The sequence below is a fragment of the Poecilia reticulata genome, chromosome 6 (genome assembly GCF_904066995.2).
Source record: "Poecilia reticulata chromosome 6, P_reticulata-male-v2, whole genome shotgun sequence".
Taxonomy (NCBI): Eukaryota; Metazoa; Chordata; class Actinopteri; order Cyprinodontiformes; family Poeciliidae; genus Poecilia; species Poecilia reticulata.
The window spans coordinates 20,179,864-20,202,281 of NC_088835.1; the positions used below are offsets into that span (position 1 = coordinate 20,179,864).

Consider the following 22,418-nt stretch of genomic DNA (forward strand, 5'->3'; position numbering starts at 1 on the left):
GAATTACAGTTTGAAGTCTTTTGCATTCACATCTGGAAACCAAAACTCTTGCCTATTATTCATTGTTTAACAGCTCAAGCTTGGCCAAACTGAATGGAAAGCATCTGTGAATTCTAACATGTGAATCTAGTTTAGTCTAAACCAGCCCATATTTAGGCTCAATGTCCAGCTGACAGGTGAGCCGCTGCCTCACACTTCAGTCTTTTGTAGACCCTAACAGGTTTTCTTCCTCTGTATCTAGCTTTGTCCACTTGCACTGGATTTAGTTTTTTTTTTTTCCAGGTTATCAGAATAAAAAAGTCCAAATATTACCTGCAATACATTGTAATTTTTGTTACTTTTTAGTAGTAAATTCTAGCAAGATTCAAGGGATGTGGACACTTTTCCAAACCTTATCAAAAACAAAAAGGAGAGTTGGAATACCTGGAGTGAGAAGAGCGCTTCTTTACTTTTTCATAAGGCTCATCCAGTGACGATTCGCTCCACATCTTGGGTTTGATAGGAGATTTATCATAGTCAGAGCGAGTGTAGTGCATGTGTCGCAGTCCATCCAGGGACTGCGGGGGAGGAGGCCGGCTGTGAGAGGGGGGTCGCGGAGGGAGGCCTTTATGTGGCGACGCCACAGGAGAGAAGGTTGGGGTACCTGTAACTTGAGAATCATCTGAAATAAAAAAAGAGAGGTCAACACTCTAATAATTATTATGATAAAGTAAAACATTTAAGAAAATATCAAGTTTTACCATCATCTAAGACCAGTGCATCAGATAGTGAGCTGTCTTCAGAACATATATTGGCTTCTACAGGAAAGAAAGACAGAAAAATACATATATTTGTATGTTGAGTGTTTTACTTATACAGAAGAGACAGAACATAAAACGAGTAATACTACTTATGTAAGTGTTGTGGCTAAAGTCAGAGAATCACTAAGAAATTGGCTAGAGATTGTGAACTGCTGATTTATTATTTTTATTTGGTAGGGATTTGTTTTATGCAGAGAAAGAGGGGGTGCAGGGACAGCAAGCAATACTTTATTTTACATTTTACTGTTGGAACAATTTAATTCTTTTTATGTAAAAAATTAGGAAAAAAACCCCGTTTTTCTTTCAGACAAATTGAAATTCATGAACAGAAAACAAACAAGAAATCTCTGACAGGTACATCTCCACATAAATTGGTACCTTCTATGATAAGTGACGCCCTCTGCGTCGGCTTCTTGCCAGAGCGGACCCGATACTCATTGATGGAGTTTTCAATTTCCTGGAGCTTCTTAAGTGCATTCAGATAAGACGTTTTCCTCTGCTTCTTCAGCTTTTTGCTGCTCACGTGAGGATCGCTGGCGAGACGCCTGGCCGCCTCTGTAATCTGCGACTGAATGGCAAACTCCCGCTCCAAGCGCTCAAGCTCCTCCTCCTGGCATAAACACACAAGTGCAAACTTTATACAAAAGAAGCAACAAGGTGCTGGATTCCCTCAATGTTGTAGCAACAGAAACAAATGAAAAATCCAAAAACAACAAGCCCGCGCTTCCAGACACGAAATCATACTAATTCTCCCATGTCACACATTCGGTCAGACACGCAGAGAGATATCCGTGCCAGTAAAAACACACTGCGGAAATCATTTATCTATGCCGTAGCTGCACAGTCTCTCACCACTCTATTAAGACCCAGTGTCCCCCAATAAAAACAGTCCAGCATCAATCTATCCACTCCTACACAGCAGCTCTCTGGGATTTATAGAACAGAGCAGGTTGAATAAAGAAAACATATTCAAAACAGTAGATGAATGCAAATGCAAACATAGTGCATGCAAAGTCTGAGTTGCACAGCCCTGACTGGTAAATTGGATTGCCATCTTGTGATTCAAAGTAGCTTTCGCCTGCACTGGAGTGTGAGAGCACACACATGTGATTTCAGTTACCTCAACAGAGACAGGATAATGACATATTACCTTTTGGGTCTCTTAATATTAGACTGTATCTGTTCTTAAGAATCCTTCTCACTAACAGTGACCTTGCAGCACCGTTGGAGTAGCTTCTATTTCTGTGTACACAGTTTAAGGTGCTTAGTGTAAAATCATCATGACATATCTTTCTGCTTGGAAGGCGGTTTTTGTGATACTGTGTCCCTGGATTCTTTTCAAAGAACACAAACTCAGTGAAACACACGCACATTCAGGCACGCACACAATCCTACTATCACCACTTCCTGTGGTTCAAATGCAGCCACACTATATTTAGAAGCAGTGCTCTGTTGGAAAAACTACCCGTGGCACAAAAAGGAAGCAAAATAAAAAGCTAAACTTTTTCTAGGTGCAAAATGTATCAGATTGTAGGATTTTTCAACAAACCAACCTAACTTTATGATCTCATACTTTTTATTGTGCTTGTTAGGTAAGAGGAGGATCAGGACAATACAGGAAAAAATGCCGGACCTCGCCCTTTGGTAAGATTTTTTGCTCGTCCAGTTTGAAGGCAGTGCCAATCTTCCGTCTCACTGTGGGTGGTTCCTCTCCGGGATCAAGAGGATATTCCTTTGGAAGTTTCCCTGTCAGTTCCTGCAAAAACATTAGAGTAATAAAGTTGAAAAAAAAGAGGGGAATTCCAGGAAGTATTAAAGTTTCCAAAAATATTTGCCAATTCTGTGGCCATTTTTCTCATACCGCTTCTCTGATACAGATGCTCTTGAGTTCCTCTAGTCTCTGTCGCAGCGTTTCCTCCAGAGCTTCCTGCCTGGCCCTCAGAGCTGCCAGCATGTCCTTCTTAGCAGTTTGGGAACTGTCTGATTCCTGAGAGCCTGCAAGGCACAGACAACACAAAACATCAGGAGAGGTCTTGTCAGGGAGATTGGGGAAGGAGTAGAAAAGCTGCGTGTGCACCTGCTGCTCCTGCAGGATGTTTACAGGGAAGCGAATGGAACGTTTTGATAAGGGAGCTGAGTTTTAGAGCTGTGTTTGTGTGAGCACGCGAGTGTTTAGAGAAAAGGGCAATTTAGGACAAAGTCAGTGACGCACTTCACCAAGACCCGGAGATGGTGCCAGCCTTCTTTGTACTATGCCACGTTGAAAACAACACAAACATACACACAGAGACCCTGTTCCTTTCTCATTGACGTTCAATGTGTGGCTGACCTTTCAGACAATACAGATGTGACCAATACGGAAAACGTTTTGTAGTTCGAAATAAACTGCAAAGTAAAAATAAAGTCTTATAGTTGTAAGTCGCATAATTTTTAAGGTCAAAGTTCAAAACAACTGCCAAGAACACAGATCTAAAACTGAACTTTTTGTATTTGTGCATATTGTGATTGTCTATGCACAATTCACTTTGGCTTGTACACTAGTGTGCCAGCATTTCTTTCATGTGGCTGTAGTCATGCGACATTGTGGATTTACTGTGGTTTGGAACATGGCAGTTTTGCATGACCCAAATTCAGTTTTTATACACAAAGTATCAAAATTCACACAAGAAGATTTTTTTTCAAACAAAGAACTACATGAATAACATGAATAACACTTGTGAGACAAACCCATATTGTCAGTCTTTTGTCTGCTGTGTTGGTTTAGCAATCAATCAAGTTTTACCAGGACTGTGAAGGTGGTGATGTAGCAGCCAAACAAATAACTGTTCTTGAGTTCCTCATTACAGTCTAATGGCTTTCTGGGATCTAAAGGGCGTTTTCCTTTCAACTCTAATTTTAGTTGGAAAACAAACCTTGTGCCCCATTCATTACTTGCTCAGCACAGATAAGCATTGTTTTGAAGGCAATGGCAGGTTTGTACTCAAACTGCCGCCCTTTCATTCTCTCACCCCCTAAATTTAGAGGAGGTAGGGGCCTCTGGAGGATGAATCTGTGACATGGAGGGTGGGAGTGATATCCCATGCATACTGAAAGACAGGGTGGGGTGTTTGTACAGTATATGCGTGAGAACATTCATCAGAGAATGAGTATTCTGTTTCCAGCGACAGCTGCTTCTGTCCTTCCAAAGCTCCTCACTGCCTATACCAACGCATGCAAACACATACAGAGTCTCGTATTAATCATTCTCCTTCAACGTTCGTCAAATCTTTCCCTTTTGTTTTTTTCCCCTCAACACACACAGACCCACACACAGGCACATATACACACACGGACCTGAGGAGAGCAGGCTGCCGCTGCTGCCACTGATAATCTTGCCCTTGCTGCCCATGTTGGCCAATTTGGATGTCTTCAAAGTTCCTGTCTCTGTAAGATCTATCGCGATCTCACTCAGACTCCGCGCAGCGTGGATCTTTGACTGGAAAAATAACACAATGGGAAGGTTTGTAAAAATATATTGTGTACAAATACAGTTGCATTTCTATAAATTAGGATATAATCAGTAACATATGCAGAATTATTACATTGAGTTATTACATTTGATCCTGGATAACAACTAAAGAAAAACCCAATCTCTGGTTTATCCAAATAATGTCAGAAGAGAGGTAACCAGAATGTTGGTGTTAAAGAAAGTGACTTTATAAAGAGCCTTATCCAAGCATAATATTAGAAAGTTTAGTGGAAGGAAAAAATAGTAGAAAACAGTGCAGCTCAATGAAGATAACCGCATCTGTGAGAAGGTTAGAGAAATAAATTTTATTTAGGAGTTTGGATGGGTTCACAAGTTCTTGGACAACAGCTGGAGTCAGTTCTTCAAGTGATACCACACACACAGTTATCCTGGACATAGACTATGCTAAATACTAGAGGAACCTTCATAAAAAAAAATTAAATCAGGACTTTGAAGAAAAAGAACTGGTCTGTTAATCGCTGGTCCATAATTCAGTTTTTAGATTTAAGTAAATTTAACATCGTTTCTTGGGAATCAAAGATGATGGCATTCTCTGACTTACTGCTTTGAAACTGACCTTGCTTTGCTTGCGGTCCAGGTAGAACTGATGCTGGCTGATGGCCATGGCCCAGATGGACTTTATGAGAGCCGGACAGGCGTACCAGGTATGCACGGCGATACCGCTGTGTCCGAATGTCCTTCTGGTTACCGACGCCCTACAGTAAGAGCGGACACAAGGCCTCCTTATATACACTGAAAACAAAAGATTGTTTGACTGCTCTAGTGGCTCCTGCTGCTACTGAAACTAACGAATAACGATGATGAAGTTGTTTCTTTATTTTAGAAAAGCCACACACAATGTCCAAAATTGTTTGCTCGTCCTTTTTTTAAACACACATCTGCAGCAGACCAGCTCACTCTAATGACAGCTTCCTTTAAAGAACACACCGCTGCTCCCTGTTTCACCCCGTCTGTCTCTTTTTCACCCATTCCCTCACTTTCTGTCTGCAGAATAACACTCCATATATATATATATATATATATATATATATATATATATATAAATACAGACATGTTAAACAAACACAAGAGAGGTCACTTCCTCTACAAAGAGCTATATAACATCCATCTCTCCTTCTCCTATAATCTATCAGTGCTTTACTCTGTGTGTGTTTGTGTGTGTGAACACATGTTTAAGACTCCGACCATCAATCTGCTCCACCATGACATCCCCATCGTCTGCTGTGCTGCCAAGACAAATTTTACTACTTTGACTAAATTCGACTCCAACCTCTGTTTCCCTGCCCCACACAGAATATACTTTGGATCTCTGCATATCCCCATATGTTTGACAATTTACTTAAAGTAAAAGCCATGGGAAGATGTCCACAACTTAGGAAGCTTCCATCATTTAAATTAGCATGTTTTACTAGACATAAGACCAACACAATGGACTGTGATGATTCAATGACAGTCTTAAAATCTCAAAAGAATATAAAAAACACAAATCAATAAAGTGCTTTAAGAGCTTGAGTTTGTGATGTAAATTTACCTCCTGGGGTCATGAACTTCCACTGAAAACTTCTTCTCTCTGAAGTAAAGGTTCTCCAGTTGACGCCATTGAAACACCTGAGGTTTAGGAAAAACAGACAGCCTTTAGAAGAGCTCGGAGGAAACGTGCTTCACATTAAATCCTCACAGCCTTTAGCCCGATCTCTTTCCCAGAATGCTTCTTTTTGTTTGGCAGGGACATGCAAATGAATCAGAGAAGCAGGGAGAAAAAGAAAAGCTGATAAGAAAGGAGCTGTTAGGGAAAAGGAGACCTCAAATCTGGAGGTCTATGATCAGGTCCAGACCAGGCGGTCTTTCCACAAAGGCTCTCAGCACTGGATGACTTCACTCTGAAGTAAGACAGTGTGAGCGGAAGGAGTCTTGACTTTTCCTTTTTTTAAATCCTCTTCCGTCTCCTTCACGAACCATTTGCTTCTCTGTGAAATAAAGTCCAAGCCAGCTGTGTAGAAAAGCTTCCCTAAAGACGAGCTCTGCAGCAAGTGTGTAGGTTCAGTCCTTAAAAGCGTAAGAGGAAAAGAGAGGCTTGAGGTGGTGTGTGTTCACCATCTGGAGCCATGTGTGTGTGCAGAGAAAGTGAGTAAAGTTAAGTTTCCTCCTCTCCTGGAGTTTTGCTGGGAGGGTTTAGAAATGAGAAGGGGAGTTTATCCCCTCCTCATGACCCCTCCTCCCTCCCTCGGGGACTCTGTGTTCAGCTCCAGGCTGCAGTTGGAGGTGTGTGTGTAACAACGGGTTGGTGTAGCGGCTGTGAGGTGTGTATGTGTGTGTGTGTATGCTAGAAAAGTAGGAGTAAGGCTTTCTGTGGGCCTGGTTATAGAAGTGGTGTTGCTTTGTTAGTTAGAACTCTGCGTATTATTCTTCTTAATAGAGAAAGTAAAAGGAGGAGGATTTTCTACTTATATCAGTTCATCTGAAATGCAAGGAATTAAAGAAGTTGCAAACAGTGTGAAAGATATAAGGGAAAAGTCTTTATTAAAACAATAAACTGAAGGATATGTGAATTGCTGAAGTAATGCACAAAAAAGACAATTATGTCTAATTTGAATGTCTGTGCATCTATGAGGATATAAATGTCTGAGGGCAAAAAAAAATAATAATAAAAAAATCAGCTGCCTTATCAAAACCCCTGCCATACATTCAGTGGAGTGTGGAGTGCTAATGTAGCGTGGTGCTAAAAATAGCAGGCAGGGCAGATTCAGCTTGTGTGGGTGCGTTAGTTAGAAATGAGCCGGAGCTGCGGAGATTAGATAGGTCTTCTAGAGTCATGGTTCTAATCATTCCGATACTTGCATTGCAGTTAGTGGTACTCAAAACACATTTTTATATCAACCGTTCACAGTGCACAAGACTAACCAGCAGTGATGCAAGGTTCATACACACAAACCGACAAAAGACAGTTCAAATAAATGGAATCTAAAACTTCAGAGTGACACTGAAGCATTTTTAACTACTACCATACAAACACAATTTCAATTTAACCGTGTTTTATTTACTGTTAATAAATCCATGCATGCGTCAAATTCTGACCCTAACATCTAAACATTACAGGTGAAATTGAGACTCATTAAACCTACATTTACTATTGCTGAATTTTGTCAATTCAGTATGGATTGTATTCATGATGTCCTGTTCTTAGCTGACCAGAGTAGTGCCCAGTCTGATCTTCTGCTGCTGTAGCCCCCTCTCATTAAACACTAAAGGAATGCGTTCATGAACATATTCAGATTTAGTATGCTATATGTGAAGCAGATATTGAGAAGCAATTAAATCCTCACAGATGTCCAAATGAAACAATATTTTTGATTTTGGGCTTGTGAGAGACTTGCTTAGAGTTCTGACTTCAAATAAATAGTTTTCTGTTGAAACCTGAGATTTGGAAATTTTGACTTTTGAGTAAAAATCAAATGCCAAATTAATCTGCAGAGTATAATCAAATGTGCAATTTCCATTGGATTACATAGTTTTGTCTCTTTTTCAAATCCAGATGTTGTTTTACTGTTCTGAAATGCCTGTCAACATAGCAGGACTTGGAAACCTTGCCCTGCCTGCCAACTTGTCATCATAGCTCCTTCAGTGTTTCCATATACTGCAGTGTTTATTATCATGCCGAGCCTTTAATGTAAGTTTTACATGTGAAGTATTTTTGCTGTATCAAATACTACTGTCATGTTATTTTGGTACATCTATACAAGCTTGTAGTTATCTATTTTTAATTCTGACCTACTTCAAAGTTACATAAGTCTATTTATTAAAAAAAAAAAAAACCTTTGTAGCCCTTGTGTTTGTTTTAACAGCTACTTTTCTCTCTAGGATTAATGTAAAAGCCACCGGGTGGTTCTGTTATAAGAGTAGTGCGTGTACATGTGCACACGTTACCGACCCTCTTCCTCTTGGCTGCAGACTACTGCTACACAATGGGACAAACACACAAGCAAAGGAAATGACTGGTCATGATTCACCACTGAACAGAGCGCTCAAGTGTACAGACCCTCGCCTGTCTCATAATAATGTCAGCACAACCAAACTCACATCTATCACAGATGTAAAGGTCAATTCTGATAGAGTGCAAATGCCTTTCTCTGGTGTAGCAGACTCCCTGGAGATTACAGAAGAATAGAACATTTAAACAACGTAGGTCAGGACAGCTACAGTGACGCAACATATTATTCTTTTTTGGACTTGGACCTGTGTGCGAGGAAGACAATGGTTTTGTGTATGGGTGGGGATGCGACTGTGTGGCATCTAGACGTCGCCAAGATTGAGCTTCACATCAATCTTAAGGCATTTCCTTTTATTTATGTATTAATTTGGCTTTGCATAAATTACAACTTAAAACAATCCACCTTTTCCCCAAAAAGTATGCAGTTTAAAAGGCAGCAAGCTCTACATCCTAACACGTAAACAGAGAGTATGACGCCTTGCAACAGTATTTGAACTTTAACAGCATCATTACAGCTTGTGTTGTATTCTCAGGCGTTCCTGCCCTGAACGCAAATCTCTTTAAATTACAAATAGGTGGGTTCAACTTACAAGCTAGGTGCCTTTTGAATGCACTTAATTTTAGTTAGGGCTATCACACTGAAAAGAGCTCAGTTAAAATCCATGGCTCATTTTACATATTCTTATTAATTTTGATTTAAAAAAAAATTTACAATTTTTTTCCACTTCAAAATTACGAATCACTTTGTGCTCATCTATGATATATAATCCTAATAAAATACACCAAATACACATCCAGTTATATGACAAAAAGCTCCAGGGGTATGGACTTAAAAATGCAACAAGTGAAACCACAGTTTGCTCTGTTTTACCAGAAACATCTGATGACCTTCCGACAGTACCCACAGGTTAGTCTTAATAAGTCTTTAAAAGGTACTTAGTCAACTTGCAAACACTATAATTGTCGCCTAGAGGAATCACAAGACTCTAATGAAGCATCAGAACAGTGTGTGATTATGCAGTAAACCTGAGCATAAACATACGTCGCTGTGTAAAACAAAAAAACAGCTCAAATAGGTGTGGTAGATGGTGTGTATTTAAAACAACCGGCTCACACTCTTGTAAAAAGAAAAACAAAACATTTAATTACAAACATGACTTCTATGTGCACTTTTTATACGAGACAATGTGAAGTTCACTATTCTTTGAAAAAGGAAAAACACCCTGTGTTTTAAATCTGTATACTTTATTGTGACTAAAGATTTTACTCCACCTTCCTGAGTCACAGTGCTGACCACTGATGGTCAGTACAGAGTCAGTGGTTACTGGTACTGAACACTAAAAACACAAAATCTGCTTTCTGCTAGTTCTAATTGTGATGCCCTGTCTGACAAAAATAAGCAGCTGATTACATCCCTCTCTTTCACTCCTTAGAACTGAAAGTAAAACAGTCTGCTACTAACTGTTTGATTAAGGCAAATCTGGACTGTTCTCAATGGGGCTGTTCTGAACTTGTGATGCTGAAGAGGCCCAGAATATCCCAGTGTCTGCTTGTGAAAGCTTGTGTATGTCAGTTCTGAAGCTTAATGGACCAGTAACACACAATGACTGTTGACATGGCTGTGCAATACGTGACAAGTCACTTATGATGGAATGCTATGTCCTCTTTCTATGCTTTCTCAGTTATCATTCATGTTTATGTTACAGTTGTTTTAGAACAAGATGAATGCAACGATTTCTCTGTAAAAAAAAAAAAAAAAAAAAGGAAAAAAAAAAAACCAGGGTTTGGTGTTAACATATCTATAAATTGGATATAATATTAGACAAATAAAATTCACTATCATGTCAATGATCTAACACATAGCTTGTATCAGGATTCTTTAATGAGACGATTTCAACTGAAATTGTCCAAATTAAAATGCAGGCACACTCACAAAGCGGGTTACAGGCAAACAGGAAAACATTTAGCAGACAGGACATGGTCTTCAGGATGGTGAGCTCAGCTTTTAGTTTGGTGCTTGTGTGTATGTGCATCAACAAGTTCCTCTGTTTCTGAGCAAAGTAATCAGTGCTAGTATTGGTGAGTATTTGACGGTCAGTTAGTTTGCAAAATGAGCTTAACACTAGTGAATGCAAGATTTCAAAACCTTGGCCAGGACCACAAGTTAAAGGTGAAATAAACTGGTAGTCACATCATCCAGACACAAACTGACTGGAAGGAAGGCTTCCTCAGAAGGGAAGAAATAAGTTGAGGACACAATGTCTCAGTCAAAGACCAGAGTCTCCAGACAGCTGTCATCCCTTCTCTACACAATCACAATGTTCTGACTCACTGACTGGAAAACGGACAAAAGGGAAAACAACATGCTACAGACAAGGTTCTTACATGTTTTTCATTATCAAGTACCATCTTTCCCATATTCCATTGGAAGAATAGAGCAAAAACTGAATGGATGGACAAATTAATCTATGAAAATACATTTTAGACAATGAAATGGGGAAATGAGAAAATATGTTTCCTTTCAAAGCCATACATTTGCTAAAGAAAGAGCAATTTAACCAAAATGAATGAGTACAAAACATCATATGCTAAGAATAACATTATCCCACTTTTACTAATTATATTCAGATATAACTAGTATATCTGAATATACTAATTATAAAGAGAGAGAGAGAGAGAGAGAGAGAGAGAGAGAGAGAGAGAGAGAGAGAGAAAGAGAGAGAGAGACGGAAGAACAATCTCACCTTCCTTGGTTTGATTTTGTCCTGGTAGTCATACTGAAAGATGCCTTTATAGCTCAAACCCAGCCACCATGGGATCCCCTGTTTGTCCTAAAAAACAGAGCAAAACTTCAGATATCTGCTTGCATGCCCCAAGGAAACTAAAATCTGTGCAGCGCATGTGTGAGAAAAAAAAGTCAAGGCAGCGTAGTAAAACTGTACCTTTACAGCATAGTAATGCACTCCATATGTGGGCAGAGATTCCACAATGCTCATATAACTGTAAGGAGCAGAAAGACAGATATGTAACGAAAAACAGAAGAAAGTCTTTCACATGCAGGACATAAACACAACCAGAGACGCATAAACATACTCACTTTACAATAGCCTGTCCTCTAGATTGCCCACTGAGCTTCTTGTAATGCTCTATTACCCGGTCTTCACTGTAGGAGAGAGCAATAGAAGAAAACAGGGCATTGTTACAGTGACAGATAGTAAATAAGTCTGCATGATGATTTACTGAACAGGTTCTCACCAATAAGCCAGAGATGGGTGGTCCTTTAGAGCTTGAGTGGGCAGAGCAGGGAGCTTTTTTAAATCACACCTGGTTGCATCATCGCTGCAAAAGAAAAATATATTTTAAAAAAATTGTTTCATCCTATTGTTCTCCAAGTTCAATAGTGAGTTGAAAATGAGTTAACATGCCCATAAATGTCAACAGATACAAACACTCAATTAGGAATACAAAATTGATCATATATATTCAGTGAAACATGGGTGAAAATGAGTACAAGAACTGCATCCAGTCAAAAAAGAAGAATAAGTGCTGATGGCCAAGAAATGTGCACTATTTTAAGCACTGGGTGTGGTCCAAGTCTAAACAGCTGCAGGAAGAAAAAAGAGCAACAGAAATAGAAATAAAAATGTAGAATCAAACGATAAGTAAAGATAAAAAGGGATAAAAACGATCAGGGAATGAGCTGGAACAGATTAGGATGCAGATAGAGTAAATGAGACACGGAGCCATGTAGAAAACAACAAGCACTTGGCCCCGGATTCAGTTCTCAGACCTCCAGTGGCAAGAGTTCTTAATGCTCAACTCTAATCCCCAGACCTCACTCCAGCCTCCACCAAAGGCCCCAAAAGATTGGGAAAAGCCCCGAGAACATGACAACCTATGAGCTAAGGCACTGGAAGAGATCCCATCCGCCCAGCCTGCCTGTTCTTCGATGTGTGAAAACAGCTGTGTCTGCTTTTGTTCATATCTGCTTGTGTTGCTAATTACCAGGTACAATGCCTTGAAAAGAAACCCATACCCTCTGAACTTGTTCGCAATTTGCTTTGCTAAAACTACTAATAAAATTGGGAATTTATGTGACATATTAACACAAATTACCCCATAACTTTCCAGTTACAAATAGACATCGGTCTGAAGTCCACCGGCATGGAAATTAATCTCAGCATAATTAAAGCCGCTCTCTGAAGACATCAGAGCTCAACCGACCTCATCATTAAGACCAACGACTCCACAAAGCAGGTCAGGGTGAAGTTGTGGAGAGGTTTAAACAAAAGTTAATAACAAAAACAATGTTCCAAGCTTTAAACATACCAGGAGGTGTTCGTTCATACCTCATCCAAAACTGAAAACAGCGCTACCCGATTAAAAACCTTACCAAGCCGTGGCTGTCAGCCTAAACTGGCAGCCAGTAAAGCGGTCTGTGGTGACACTGGAGAAGCTGCAGATATTCACACCTCATGTGGTGGAATCTGTTGACCTGACAGCTAGTAATGAAATGCAATGTAATGCACTCTACAAACATAGCACCAATACAAGAGAAGCAAGGTGAAAGTTATTGTTGTAAATGTCCCATTTTTAATTAAAATTTGCCACTCAAAAGCCATGTAGGTAACACAGGAAAAAGGTGGAAGAAGTATTTTTATTTATTTTTATGGCTTTATCAAAAGTCTAAATGTGCATGAAAGTAAAACTGTCCATCATGCTGAGACATGGGGATGGTGAAGGTGGAATCATGCTGTGGGAATGCTTTTCTTCATCCCCACAGAGAAAAGGAAGTCAGTTAAAGCAGATCGAAAGGTGGATTGAGCCAAATACCAAACAATGTTGGAAAATAGGGTAGCTGCAGCAGGTAAAAGATTTGGTGGGTGTCACCGTGTAGGAAGACATTTTATTTTTAAGCGTAAAAGTGACATTGTACAATAATACGTCACAAATCATTATGGATTTGGACATTTTTATATTACTTAAAGTCCCTATGAAATGCCTTGTTGTTTGTAGTTATGACAAGTAAATCTGAAAAACCTGAAGGGGCAGGAATTTTTTGCAAAGAACACTACGCCAGGTTTCCTTATTTATTTTTTTTAGAAGTCTACTCCAATATGCAGATAACCATGGATAAGAAAACAGTCAATACATAAAGATATTTTTACAGTTCCAAGAAAGATATGGTTTGGGCCTTTTACAGAAAAAAGAAACAGAACATCACAGACATATTTGGATATTGTAATGTAATTATAATTTTAGAAAAGATACTCTTACAATTAAAGCCAGTGATAATGTACGGCTTTGCAAAGGACAGAGTTTAAGGACCATAAAGGTGTGTGGGAAGAGGGGGTGAGTAAGGAGGGACGAATCAAAAGAATGTCTCCAGAGTGTTACATTCCAGCCCTATGTAGGATACTCTGTGTAGTTGCTTCTTTCACAGGAGTAACTGCGGTTATCAGCGCCACAACAAAGAAAGGAATCAGGGATGCTGTGTATTTAGGGTGACAAGAGGATCCACTTTATGGTCGCTACTAAAATGAAATATTACAGAAAAGATTGCTCGACAGCTTCTGAGTTAATCCAATTTAAGTTTAAAGGAAAATTAATGATGTTCCACATTTTTCAACAGTTATCTTTACATTAGGAAGTCTGTTAATAGTTAGCTCCAACATAACTCTTGAAGTCATATCTTTGCTTTTGATACAGAAAAGACAAAAAAAAATGAGTGAATCTAATGTAAAATTGTTGTATATCAAAATAAATGTTTAAATAACTTAAGCGATTTGAGAAGAAAATGAGTTGCATAGGATGTGAGTCACTTGAGGAGTGATAAAAACACAACAGGAGGAGCAGAGCAACAGCTGAACTCATCATCCCTACTGTCATGTTGGCTTCTGCTTTCAGGTTCACCACACAGTCACACTCTCTGACACATTCTTTACACAATGACCAGCTAAAGCACACTGAAGAAGATTAATTTTGTTGCACATACTTTTAAAGTCAGATATTACAACTGCAGGAAAATTATTATAAACACTGTTAGTCTTAGTGGTTTTCATGTATTCAGTGCCCAATCTCCCTTAATAAAAGCTAAAATGGTAAACAGAATAGTATGGGTATGCAAAACGGATTTTGTTCCTGCAGTGGAGCTTACCTGCTAAAATCCCCTTTTGCTTCCTGTGGAACAAAACAAACACATGTTAGAAACATATGAATTATTACTGAACAATAACCATAAATTCTGTTTATGTTCTGTTTGTAGAAGTGAATGAGTAATAAAAGGCGCACTGCTGGACTAAAGAGGGAACATTAAACATCCATTTAGAGGGGAACCTTTGAAGCTCTGCAGAAGAGATACCCGATACTGTACATCTGCACCTGCACACAGGAGGCGAGCCCACTCAAACACACAGAGATATAAACCATTCAGTCCAGGCTGTGTAACATGACCTTGCATAATCACAGTTAATGGACTGACCTATTCTAAAGGAGCGACAAGAAAGAGAGAAAGATGGAGGAAGAAGAGTTTTGATGTTAAAGACAGAACCTGAGTGTAATTTTACCAATCATTCTAAAATGTATTTAATGGAAAAAATATTTAATGTAAGCTTTGCATATTTTATATGCAGTAATATTTAGTAACAAAAAAAAATGAAACGTTAAAATGACATCAAAAGATTTAGTTGGAAGAAAATGAACTTACAGCCGAGACAGTTTGAACGCCCACAGCGCCTTCTAACACAATAAAAACTGATTGGCAACCACATTAGATAATTTGGGTTCAATTTGTTAATTATAAAACTAGCAGATTATGAAAGGTTAGACATTTTGAATAGGGAACAAACGCGTCACTTATGATAGAACTGTTTCATGTTCATCCAACATCCCGTAAAATATCTCAACTACTACAATTACTGTGTGGGCTAAGCAAAGAACCAAACAAATAAATAAGTATCATGATAGAAATTCACACAAATAAATACAGCATCAACTCGTACAAAAAAACAAAATCTCACTTGAAGGATGTAGGAAGCTAATTCAAAGACCACCTCACTGTCCACTTCAATGAGCTCCTGCAAAAAAATAGAAGATGAAGTCAGAAGTGTTGAGTAACACATTAAAAAGCAGTTAAATTGCAAACTTTGGCATTCATGATAAATGATTAAATTCTCCTTGCTTTACAAGCCACATTTCTCTCCCTTTCTAATCTGTGCAATCAGAGATAAGAGGAGACGTAAAGTGGACATTATTTGAAAGTGTGCCCTGGAAAAAACACATTAACAAATAATGTGCTAATCAGGCCAAGAGGTGTGAGAAGGGTACAAGTGTAGATGAATGTATCCATCTGTGGTTAGTTAGCATTTTTTCCAACAATGTGTGAGATAACTTCTCCATACACAAAGCTGGACAAAGGGATAAGGGTCAACAGGATGCGAGTAGTGGGTAAGGCATGCTAGGAATGCTGCTTTACAATCCACTTCTTAATTGGTTTGAAGTTCAGAGTCTTGATGAAATACGAGAATGAGAAAACCCCACAGTGGTGTGTACCACCCAGGGTGGCTGCAAATCACCCCATTTCTTTCTTTTTTATCCCCCGTAGTGCATATTCTTTTATGGTGAAACAAAATATTAACATGGTCAAAACTAAGCAGAAAATGATAAGTATATGTTAAAGTACTTCAATTTTGAATGATCAAAATCTTTTGCTGAACCTGGAAGCAATAACGCTGCTGTTCAGCTTTGAATACATACAAGGCATGCTGCACAACTAACTGCTATTAATTTACAGCTATTAACGCCAAACAGTTAAAGAAAACCAAAAAAAATAAAATCAAAAACATTTACTGTGTTATATAAGACCAAAAAACAATTGTTTATGTTGCCATCAACAAATTATTAATATAGCTGGTTAAACGTTGTCCAGCAGAAAGTCACAAATATCCTCCTCAAGGTGGGTAAGCCATAAAAGTTTATTACTAACAAAGCAGGCTCTACAGATTGCTGCATCCACGCAGCTTTTTGGAAAGTCGAGTGGAAGAAAAAATATGGTAGGTAAAGCTGGACAATAACAGGGATAATTGGAGGTTTGAGTGGATTTTAAAGCGAACTTTATTCAATAGTTTGGGTGGATCAATAACAAGTTGAAAAAAAACTCTCACACTCTTTCTATTAAGACAATCTTAAATCAGAGATAGCATCAGAAGCACCTTAGCTGATCTAAGGAGGAAAAGAAATGAACTGCAGCTCAATGGTTCAAAGTTCTCTGTGCATTTCTAAGTATATTTTGCCCTTTTTATTTGGAAATGAAGATTCCATAAACTGGAGGAAGTGTAGAGAAACAAACCAAGCTCCAGTGTGACGTTTCCACAGTCAGTGATAATTAGGGAAGTCATGCCATCAAGTTTGCTATTTCTGTATTTAAAAAAATTCTGTCTAATTGGTCTTGCGCATAATTCTAACAATAATTAAAAAAAATGATCAGGAACACATTATATCACTCTGGCAATAAGGAATCTATTTATTATGAATTTCTATTTTTGAATTGAATAAGTGAAAGGAATAACTTCTTGAAGCTGCATACGCCCTGCGCCCTCTTCTGGACAAAATACACAACTGCTAGACACAGCTGTCAAATGCAGTGGTGTTTTGGCAGACCACATTCACATGGTACATTGAGCAGTAATTTTGCTAATTGTTTTCAATAATTTCCATTTTCTACCTTTGTAGTTCTTTGTCACAGTTAACCCCGATATGTATTTTCAACTGGCATTTACTAAGCCTGAATAAATGTGCTTCAGTAGTGCCATACGACAGTAAATGTGTCAAGTCATTCGTTAGCTGCTGGAATGTGGAGCAGCACACAGCGTGATGGCTAACAGCTGATGCAAACTGCTCATATTCACTGCTTCATGAACACAGCGTGCAGGATGAAAAGCCAAACTTTCCTCATGTGGCATCTCATCATTTAGGTCAAAAATGAAACACGCCTGGAGGCGTGTTTTGGAGGAAACATGCCTCCAAAACACCATGTCACCATGAAAGCTTCACCTAAAAACATCCCTTGATCAACTTCTGAGACTAAAATCATTTTAAGTCAAATAAAATTTTAGTTTGACAATTGCAGTCCAACATTAATGCACACTAAGCTTGCCAAAAATAAAATTTTGTTCATGAATTTGAATAGTTCTTTTCAGGACGGAATGATTAAAGAACAAGAAAAAAAAATCCTTTTAGAAAATATTAATTAACGGTACCAATTTGGATTTTAAACAGATTTTCTGAAGTCTTGCATTGCTACTCACATATACGGTGAGTAGCAATATTTGTAGGTTTCACAAAACACGAAGACAGACATGTAGGTTGATAGATACAGAAAGTGTGTGACTTCTCTGCAACTGCTAAAGGATATTTAACAAAACGTTTCTGTTTTGCCATGTCAGTGATGAATACACAAAAACATTTTAACGACACCTTAAATACACAGGGGTTTGGATGACCCATATAGACACATCCACATATTATGTCAATTATATTTCAAACGTAAAATTAAAACAACGTAAAGTGTTTACCTTGTATATGATGGACTTTGCATTAAGAAAGAACAGCTCGATTGTTGCATTGTCCTTCAGGTAGGAAATACTTTCAATGTAAAACCTAAAAGCACAGAAAGAAAGTTGAACATGAAAACTCTGAACCATGTCAGTGAAGTTGATGAATGACATCTCCAAGTTTCATTCTCTTCTTTATTAGTTCTAAAAACTAATACAAAACATAAATGCTTTGGCTTTTACATTCAATTGCGATAGAGTGCAACAATTAAACTGACCAGAGGGGGGCACACCATACCAAGGGCTAAAGCCGTACAAGCATCTCTTCACTCTCGTTCTGCACGAAGTATCCCTCTCACCACGTTGGTTGGCAGTAATCCACTATTAACCTGTTATCGTCTGCACATTCCCACAATCTGAATATGTAGACACCTGCACTCACATACGCTGATGGACTTTAAATGTGCACATTATCTCTACCGCTGTGCAGCACCAGGAGTGATGCAGTACAAAAACACACACTCTCAGCAACACTGGAGAGAGAAGCACAGTAACCTACTTCTGGCAGATCGGTGAGCAGGGTACTAACATAATAATGCAGACTAAATTTAGCTCATGAATGCATGCAGACCCAGAGGGGAGCAAGGGTGGTGCACTGGGAGGCTACACATTGTTAGCTACTCGAGTGGAAATGTATCAAAAAAATTCTGTGCACTACAGATGCTCTCGCATGCCCTTTCACATGTTTTTGCACTTTGAATTATCAAGTCTCTCTCGCAGGCATAAATTTGTACACTACAGTAATCACGCACAGCAAAAGCACTCATACATTAAACTTGTTCATATTTTTGGCACATACAACCATCTGTGAATTATATTGGGAATTTATGCGACATCGCATAACACTACATGGTTTTTGAATCTTTAAAGATAGAATTTAGTTTGCATTTGTATTAGGCTCCCACTTAATGCTACACTCCTGAATAAATTCCAGTGCAACCAAATGCCTTTAAGAGACACCTAATCAGTAAATGTTATCCCTCAGAGTGAAATTTAGTACAAACACAGGTGTTCTGTGAAGGCCTAAGAGGTTTGTTAGGGAACATTTGTGAATAAACAGCGACTTCAAAACCAGAGAACAAACTTCAAAATTTGGCATTATGAAAGAATGGCTTGCTGAAAGAAAAGCGTTGAAATCTTACATAAAATTTGACATATGGTGAGACGCAACAAATACAAGAGTGTAAGAGTGCATGCATCCAGGGCAGTACGGACAAAAAGTAGACTTTTTTTAGTGCAGTTTGCATTCACATTGTGCTTTTTTGCAAGGGAACTATAACTTGTAAACAAAGCCACGCGGGTGCCGATCATTGCTCCCACTGGACAGAAATGACGGGGGCGGGACAGAGCACAGACCCAGCATGAAAACAAACATGGAAATCCTGATTGTTGCATTTCTCTTGTGCTCATTTGTGCGGCCATTGTAACTCCAGCATGATTCTGAATGTCAAGAGAAGCTCATTCAATGCCTTTCTTGTGATGCAATATTTGTAATGTTGGCAAAGATTTACTGCAAATTGAATGGGACAAGATGACAGTAGCAGCATTATGCTGTAGGAATGATTTTCTTCAACATGGACATTGAAGCTTGTTTGAATTCATGGGAAAATGTATGAAACTAAATGCAGGACAGTCCTGGAGGAAAACCTGCTACAGGCTGCAATAAGACACAGATCTTAAACATACAGTGAAAGCTCCACTGACTTGTTTAAGATTAAAGAGTAATCATGTTTCAGAATGACCAACATCTAAACTTAATTGATGGTGATCCTCCCCACCCTCCGCCTTAAAGAAGAGAACTATGTCAGTGAGATAGGCATGTATAATGAGAACTAAGCACATATTGCTGTAAGTACTTTTGAATCAGTGGGTAGATGTGAATGAGCGTGTATAGGTATTGAGTGTGAAGGGTTGCAGTGGGCATCAATAGTTGAGGGTTTTGAATCGCTTTACTTATTGAGCAGAAAGAGAGAATGAGAGGAGCTACGTCAATATTCTGTGTGAACATTTAATTAAAGCCACAGTGCAAATGAGACACATAACAAGATCACCTCCTGAGGTAAGCATGCTGCACATTTATTCAATTAAATAAAAAAAAAAATTACTAATCCCATAGGGAAATTAAATGTTGTTGTAATGCATTATTCGAGGTTCTTCAAAGAGAAAAACAACATAAACCTACAGCAAACAAAACATAAATACCACATAAGCATGCAAAGTGTATAACGTTCAGGCACAGAGAAAGACACAAATTCCAGAAAATTGTGCCCATTGGACTATATGGTGAGACTGATAATAGATAAAGGTCTGACATTTGGGATGATTGCTTTTCAAGCAATCTCTGGAGTGTGCATGTCCACTGAATGAATTTAAAAAATGCGGCTGGGAAGTATTTGAAAGAGGTTTCACCCAGTGTGACATTTTCAGAGATTGAGGTTAGCGACTGGCTTGAACTGTGTTGGGAGGGGAAAAGGGGACGCAGCCTCAAAATGGAGTCAAAGTTCACAGCATCCCCACCCCAACCTCAAACACCTATTAGTCTATGTAAATACACAAAGAGAGACCCTCATCCTTCAACCTGCCCAACTCGCCACCGCCCCATACACACTTGGTTGTTTAAAAAAATTCAGTGCCTGACATTTGATACAGACAGGGTCTCGAGTCAGCAGTTATCAATGAAATCTGCACATTTAAACCACATCGCAGTTGCATTGTGTGCCAAAGCCATTGTTCTCTAAATATGAGCAGAGAATGGGGCTATGGTGCGCAGCAGGCTCATTGTGTCATTAGCTGAGTTGTAAATGTCCTCCTGGAAATATCTAAACAATAACACTGTTCAAGGTCGTTAAAATGCATCAGGCTACTAGGTAACAAACAGTTTCACTTTTAGGGTTTTCCAGGATAATCTGTTTGTGATTATATTTCAATCAACATTTCTCTTTTCTCTTTTTAAATATTGTACTGGAAAAACCTACAGGCTAAAATACAATAAACCAGTCCCCATCTAAAGATGGAAAATAATGGTGGGGGCTACAAAACTTTTTCTAGGCTTTGAGATGCTTTGAGATTCTAGTAAGCCAAAGTCAGGGTTATCCAAAAATAGATAAAACAGATTAGTGGGGAATCTTCCTAGGAGAGGCGAGAACATTTTAAAATAGACTGTCCGCCCCTCAGTTTGTGGCCTTAAGCTCAAGCACACCTGGGTTTTGCCACAGGACAAGGATCCAAAGCGCACCAGTAACTCTACGTGTAAACAACAGCAAAAAAATAATAATGAAGGTTTTAGAATGTTTAACTGAGATCTTGTTGCATGACCTTAAAAAGATTATTCATGCCTGAAAAACATTGATTTTGGCTGATCTTATCTGTGCTAAATAATTTAAAAACTGCCTTTATCTATGTCTGATCATAAAATCTATTTGATAATTTCCTATATTTCACATTTTTTGCCTTCTTTTAAAGTGTATTCTTGGTTCCACAAGGCAATTTGCATACGATTACCATGCAAAGCATACTGATGAGGTTTAAGAGGCTCATGACTGGCTGAGAGACCCTGTGGCGGGAGTTAAGCACTGAGGTCAAAGCTATTTCATAACTAATCTTATTAATCCGTTCCTGCATTCATGAATCTAGTGTATGTGCATGCACAAACGCACACATATGATAACACACATAGTCTTCTCTTCTTTTTCCACAGGGCTAATTAGAAGATGAAAGACAGACTCACCTGACACAGAAGTAGAGAACAATAGGACCAGACTTTTTAGGGAATTCATGCTCTAATACCCGCCGGTCCAGCTGAAGCCAACTGAAGTGGCCCCTGAAGACAAAAACAACCAGTCAATGCCATTAATCACAGGTGTTCATCCATCAGATTGTAATAAAACTAAATACCATGGTTTGTCTGCCTATCTAGCTATTTGAATATCATTTTATTTTCAATGCAGATACAAACAAATCATAGAAATGAACTGCGAGTAATTCTCCAGATTATTCAGCAGTAAAGTGAGCTGCAGACAAATCTTTTTAGAACATGAATATTTTCTTTAGCCTTTTTTACTGAGCTCCTTCTGACTTTAAAAAAAAAACCCTACAGTTAGAGTAATCACCCAAACATCTCTTCACAAAGTTAAAATTTCCACGAAAATGTGGGATTGTAATCAGCTGATTAAACATATTAAACTAATTGCCCTGTATAAAGTCATTGCTTTAAGACAACAACTTTCAGAGATATTCTTAAATATTTGAACAAAACAATATTGGCCTTTTTACCCAACACGTTGTGCCTTAAGAATTTTAAAGAATGGCACAATAGACAAGAATGGCAAACCAGGACTTGTTAAAAAACTTATTTTACAGTAATTCATCACCTAAAATTATCAGTGTTATATAAATATGGCAACATTATAAATGGTAAAAACTTTGCTTTTCTTCTGGAAAGTTCTGATTGAAGAATACAAGTTTCTCAACATGTAAAGTAACATGTCAAC

The 22,418-nt window shown here is 38.5% G+C and overlaps 1 protein-coding gene across 12 annotated transcripts in view; it reads right to left on the bottom strand.

Moving 5' to 3' along the window:
• Positions 1 to 22,418, bottom strand: part of frmd4a (FERM domain containing 4A) — a 112,878-nt gene that overhangs the window by 13,260 nt on the left and 77,200 nt on the right. For 7 of the 12 annotated variants that reach the window (XM_017305248.2, XM_017305249.2, XM_017305247.2 and 4 more), the window contains exons 4-19: positions 21,656 to 21,748; positions 17,890 to 17,974; positions 15,337 to 15,393; positions 14,475 to 14,497; positions 11,573 to 11,656; positions 11,415 to 11,480; positions 11,260 to 11,317; positions 11,062 to 11,148; positions 5,861 to 5,937; positions 4,886 to 5,027; positions 4,134 to 4,275; positions 2,662 to 2,795; positions 2,434 to 2,556; positions 1,179 to 1,410; positions 741 to 797; positions 424 to 661 (exon numbers count right to left, since the gene is read on the bottom strand). In XM_017305248.2, coding sequence (XP_017160737.2) covers positions 424 to 661; positions 741 to 797; positions 1,179 to 1,410; positions 2,434 to 2,556; positions 2,662 to 2,795; positions 4,134 to 4,275; positions 4,886 to 5,027; positions 5,861 to 5,937; positions 11,062 to 11,148; positions 11,260 to 11,317; positions 11,415 to 11,480; positions 11,573 to 11,656; positions 14,475 to 14,497; positions 15,337 to 15,393; positions 17,890 to 17,974; positions 21,656 to 21,748 — 1,698 coding nt within the window. Of the gene's footprint in view, positions 1 to 423; positions 662 to 740; positions 798 to 1,178; positions 1,411 to 2,433; positions 2,557 to 2,661; positions 2,796 to 4,133; positions 4,276 to 4,885; positions 5,028 to 5,860; positions 5,938 to 6,131; positions 8,087 to 11,061; positions 11,149 to 11,259; positions 11,318 to 11,414; positions 11,481 to 11,572; positions 11,657 to 14,474; positions 14,498 to 15,336; positions 15,394 to 17,889; positions 17,975 to 21,655; positions 21,749 to 22,418 lie in introns of those variants that run through there. The other 5 variants (XM_008411283.3, XM_008411279.3, XM_008411288.3 and 2 more) reach the window with 3 other exon arrangements.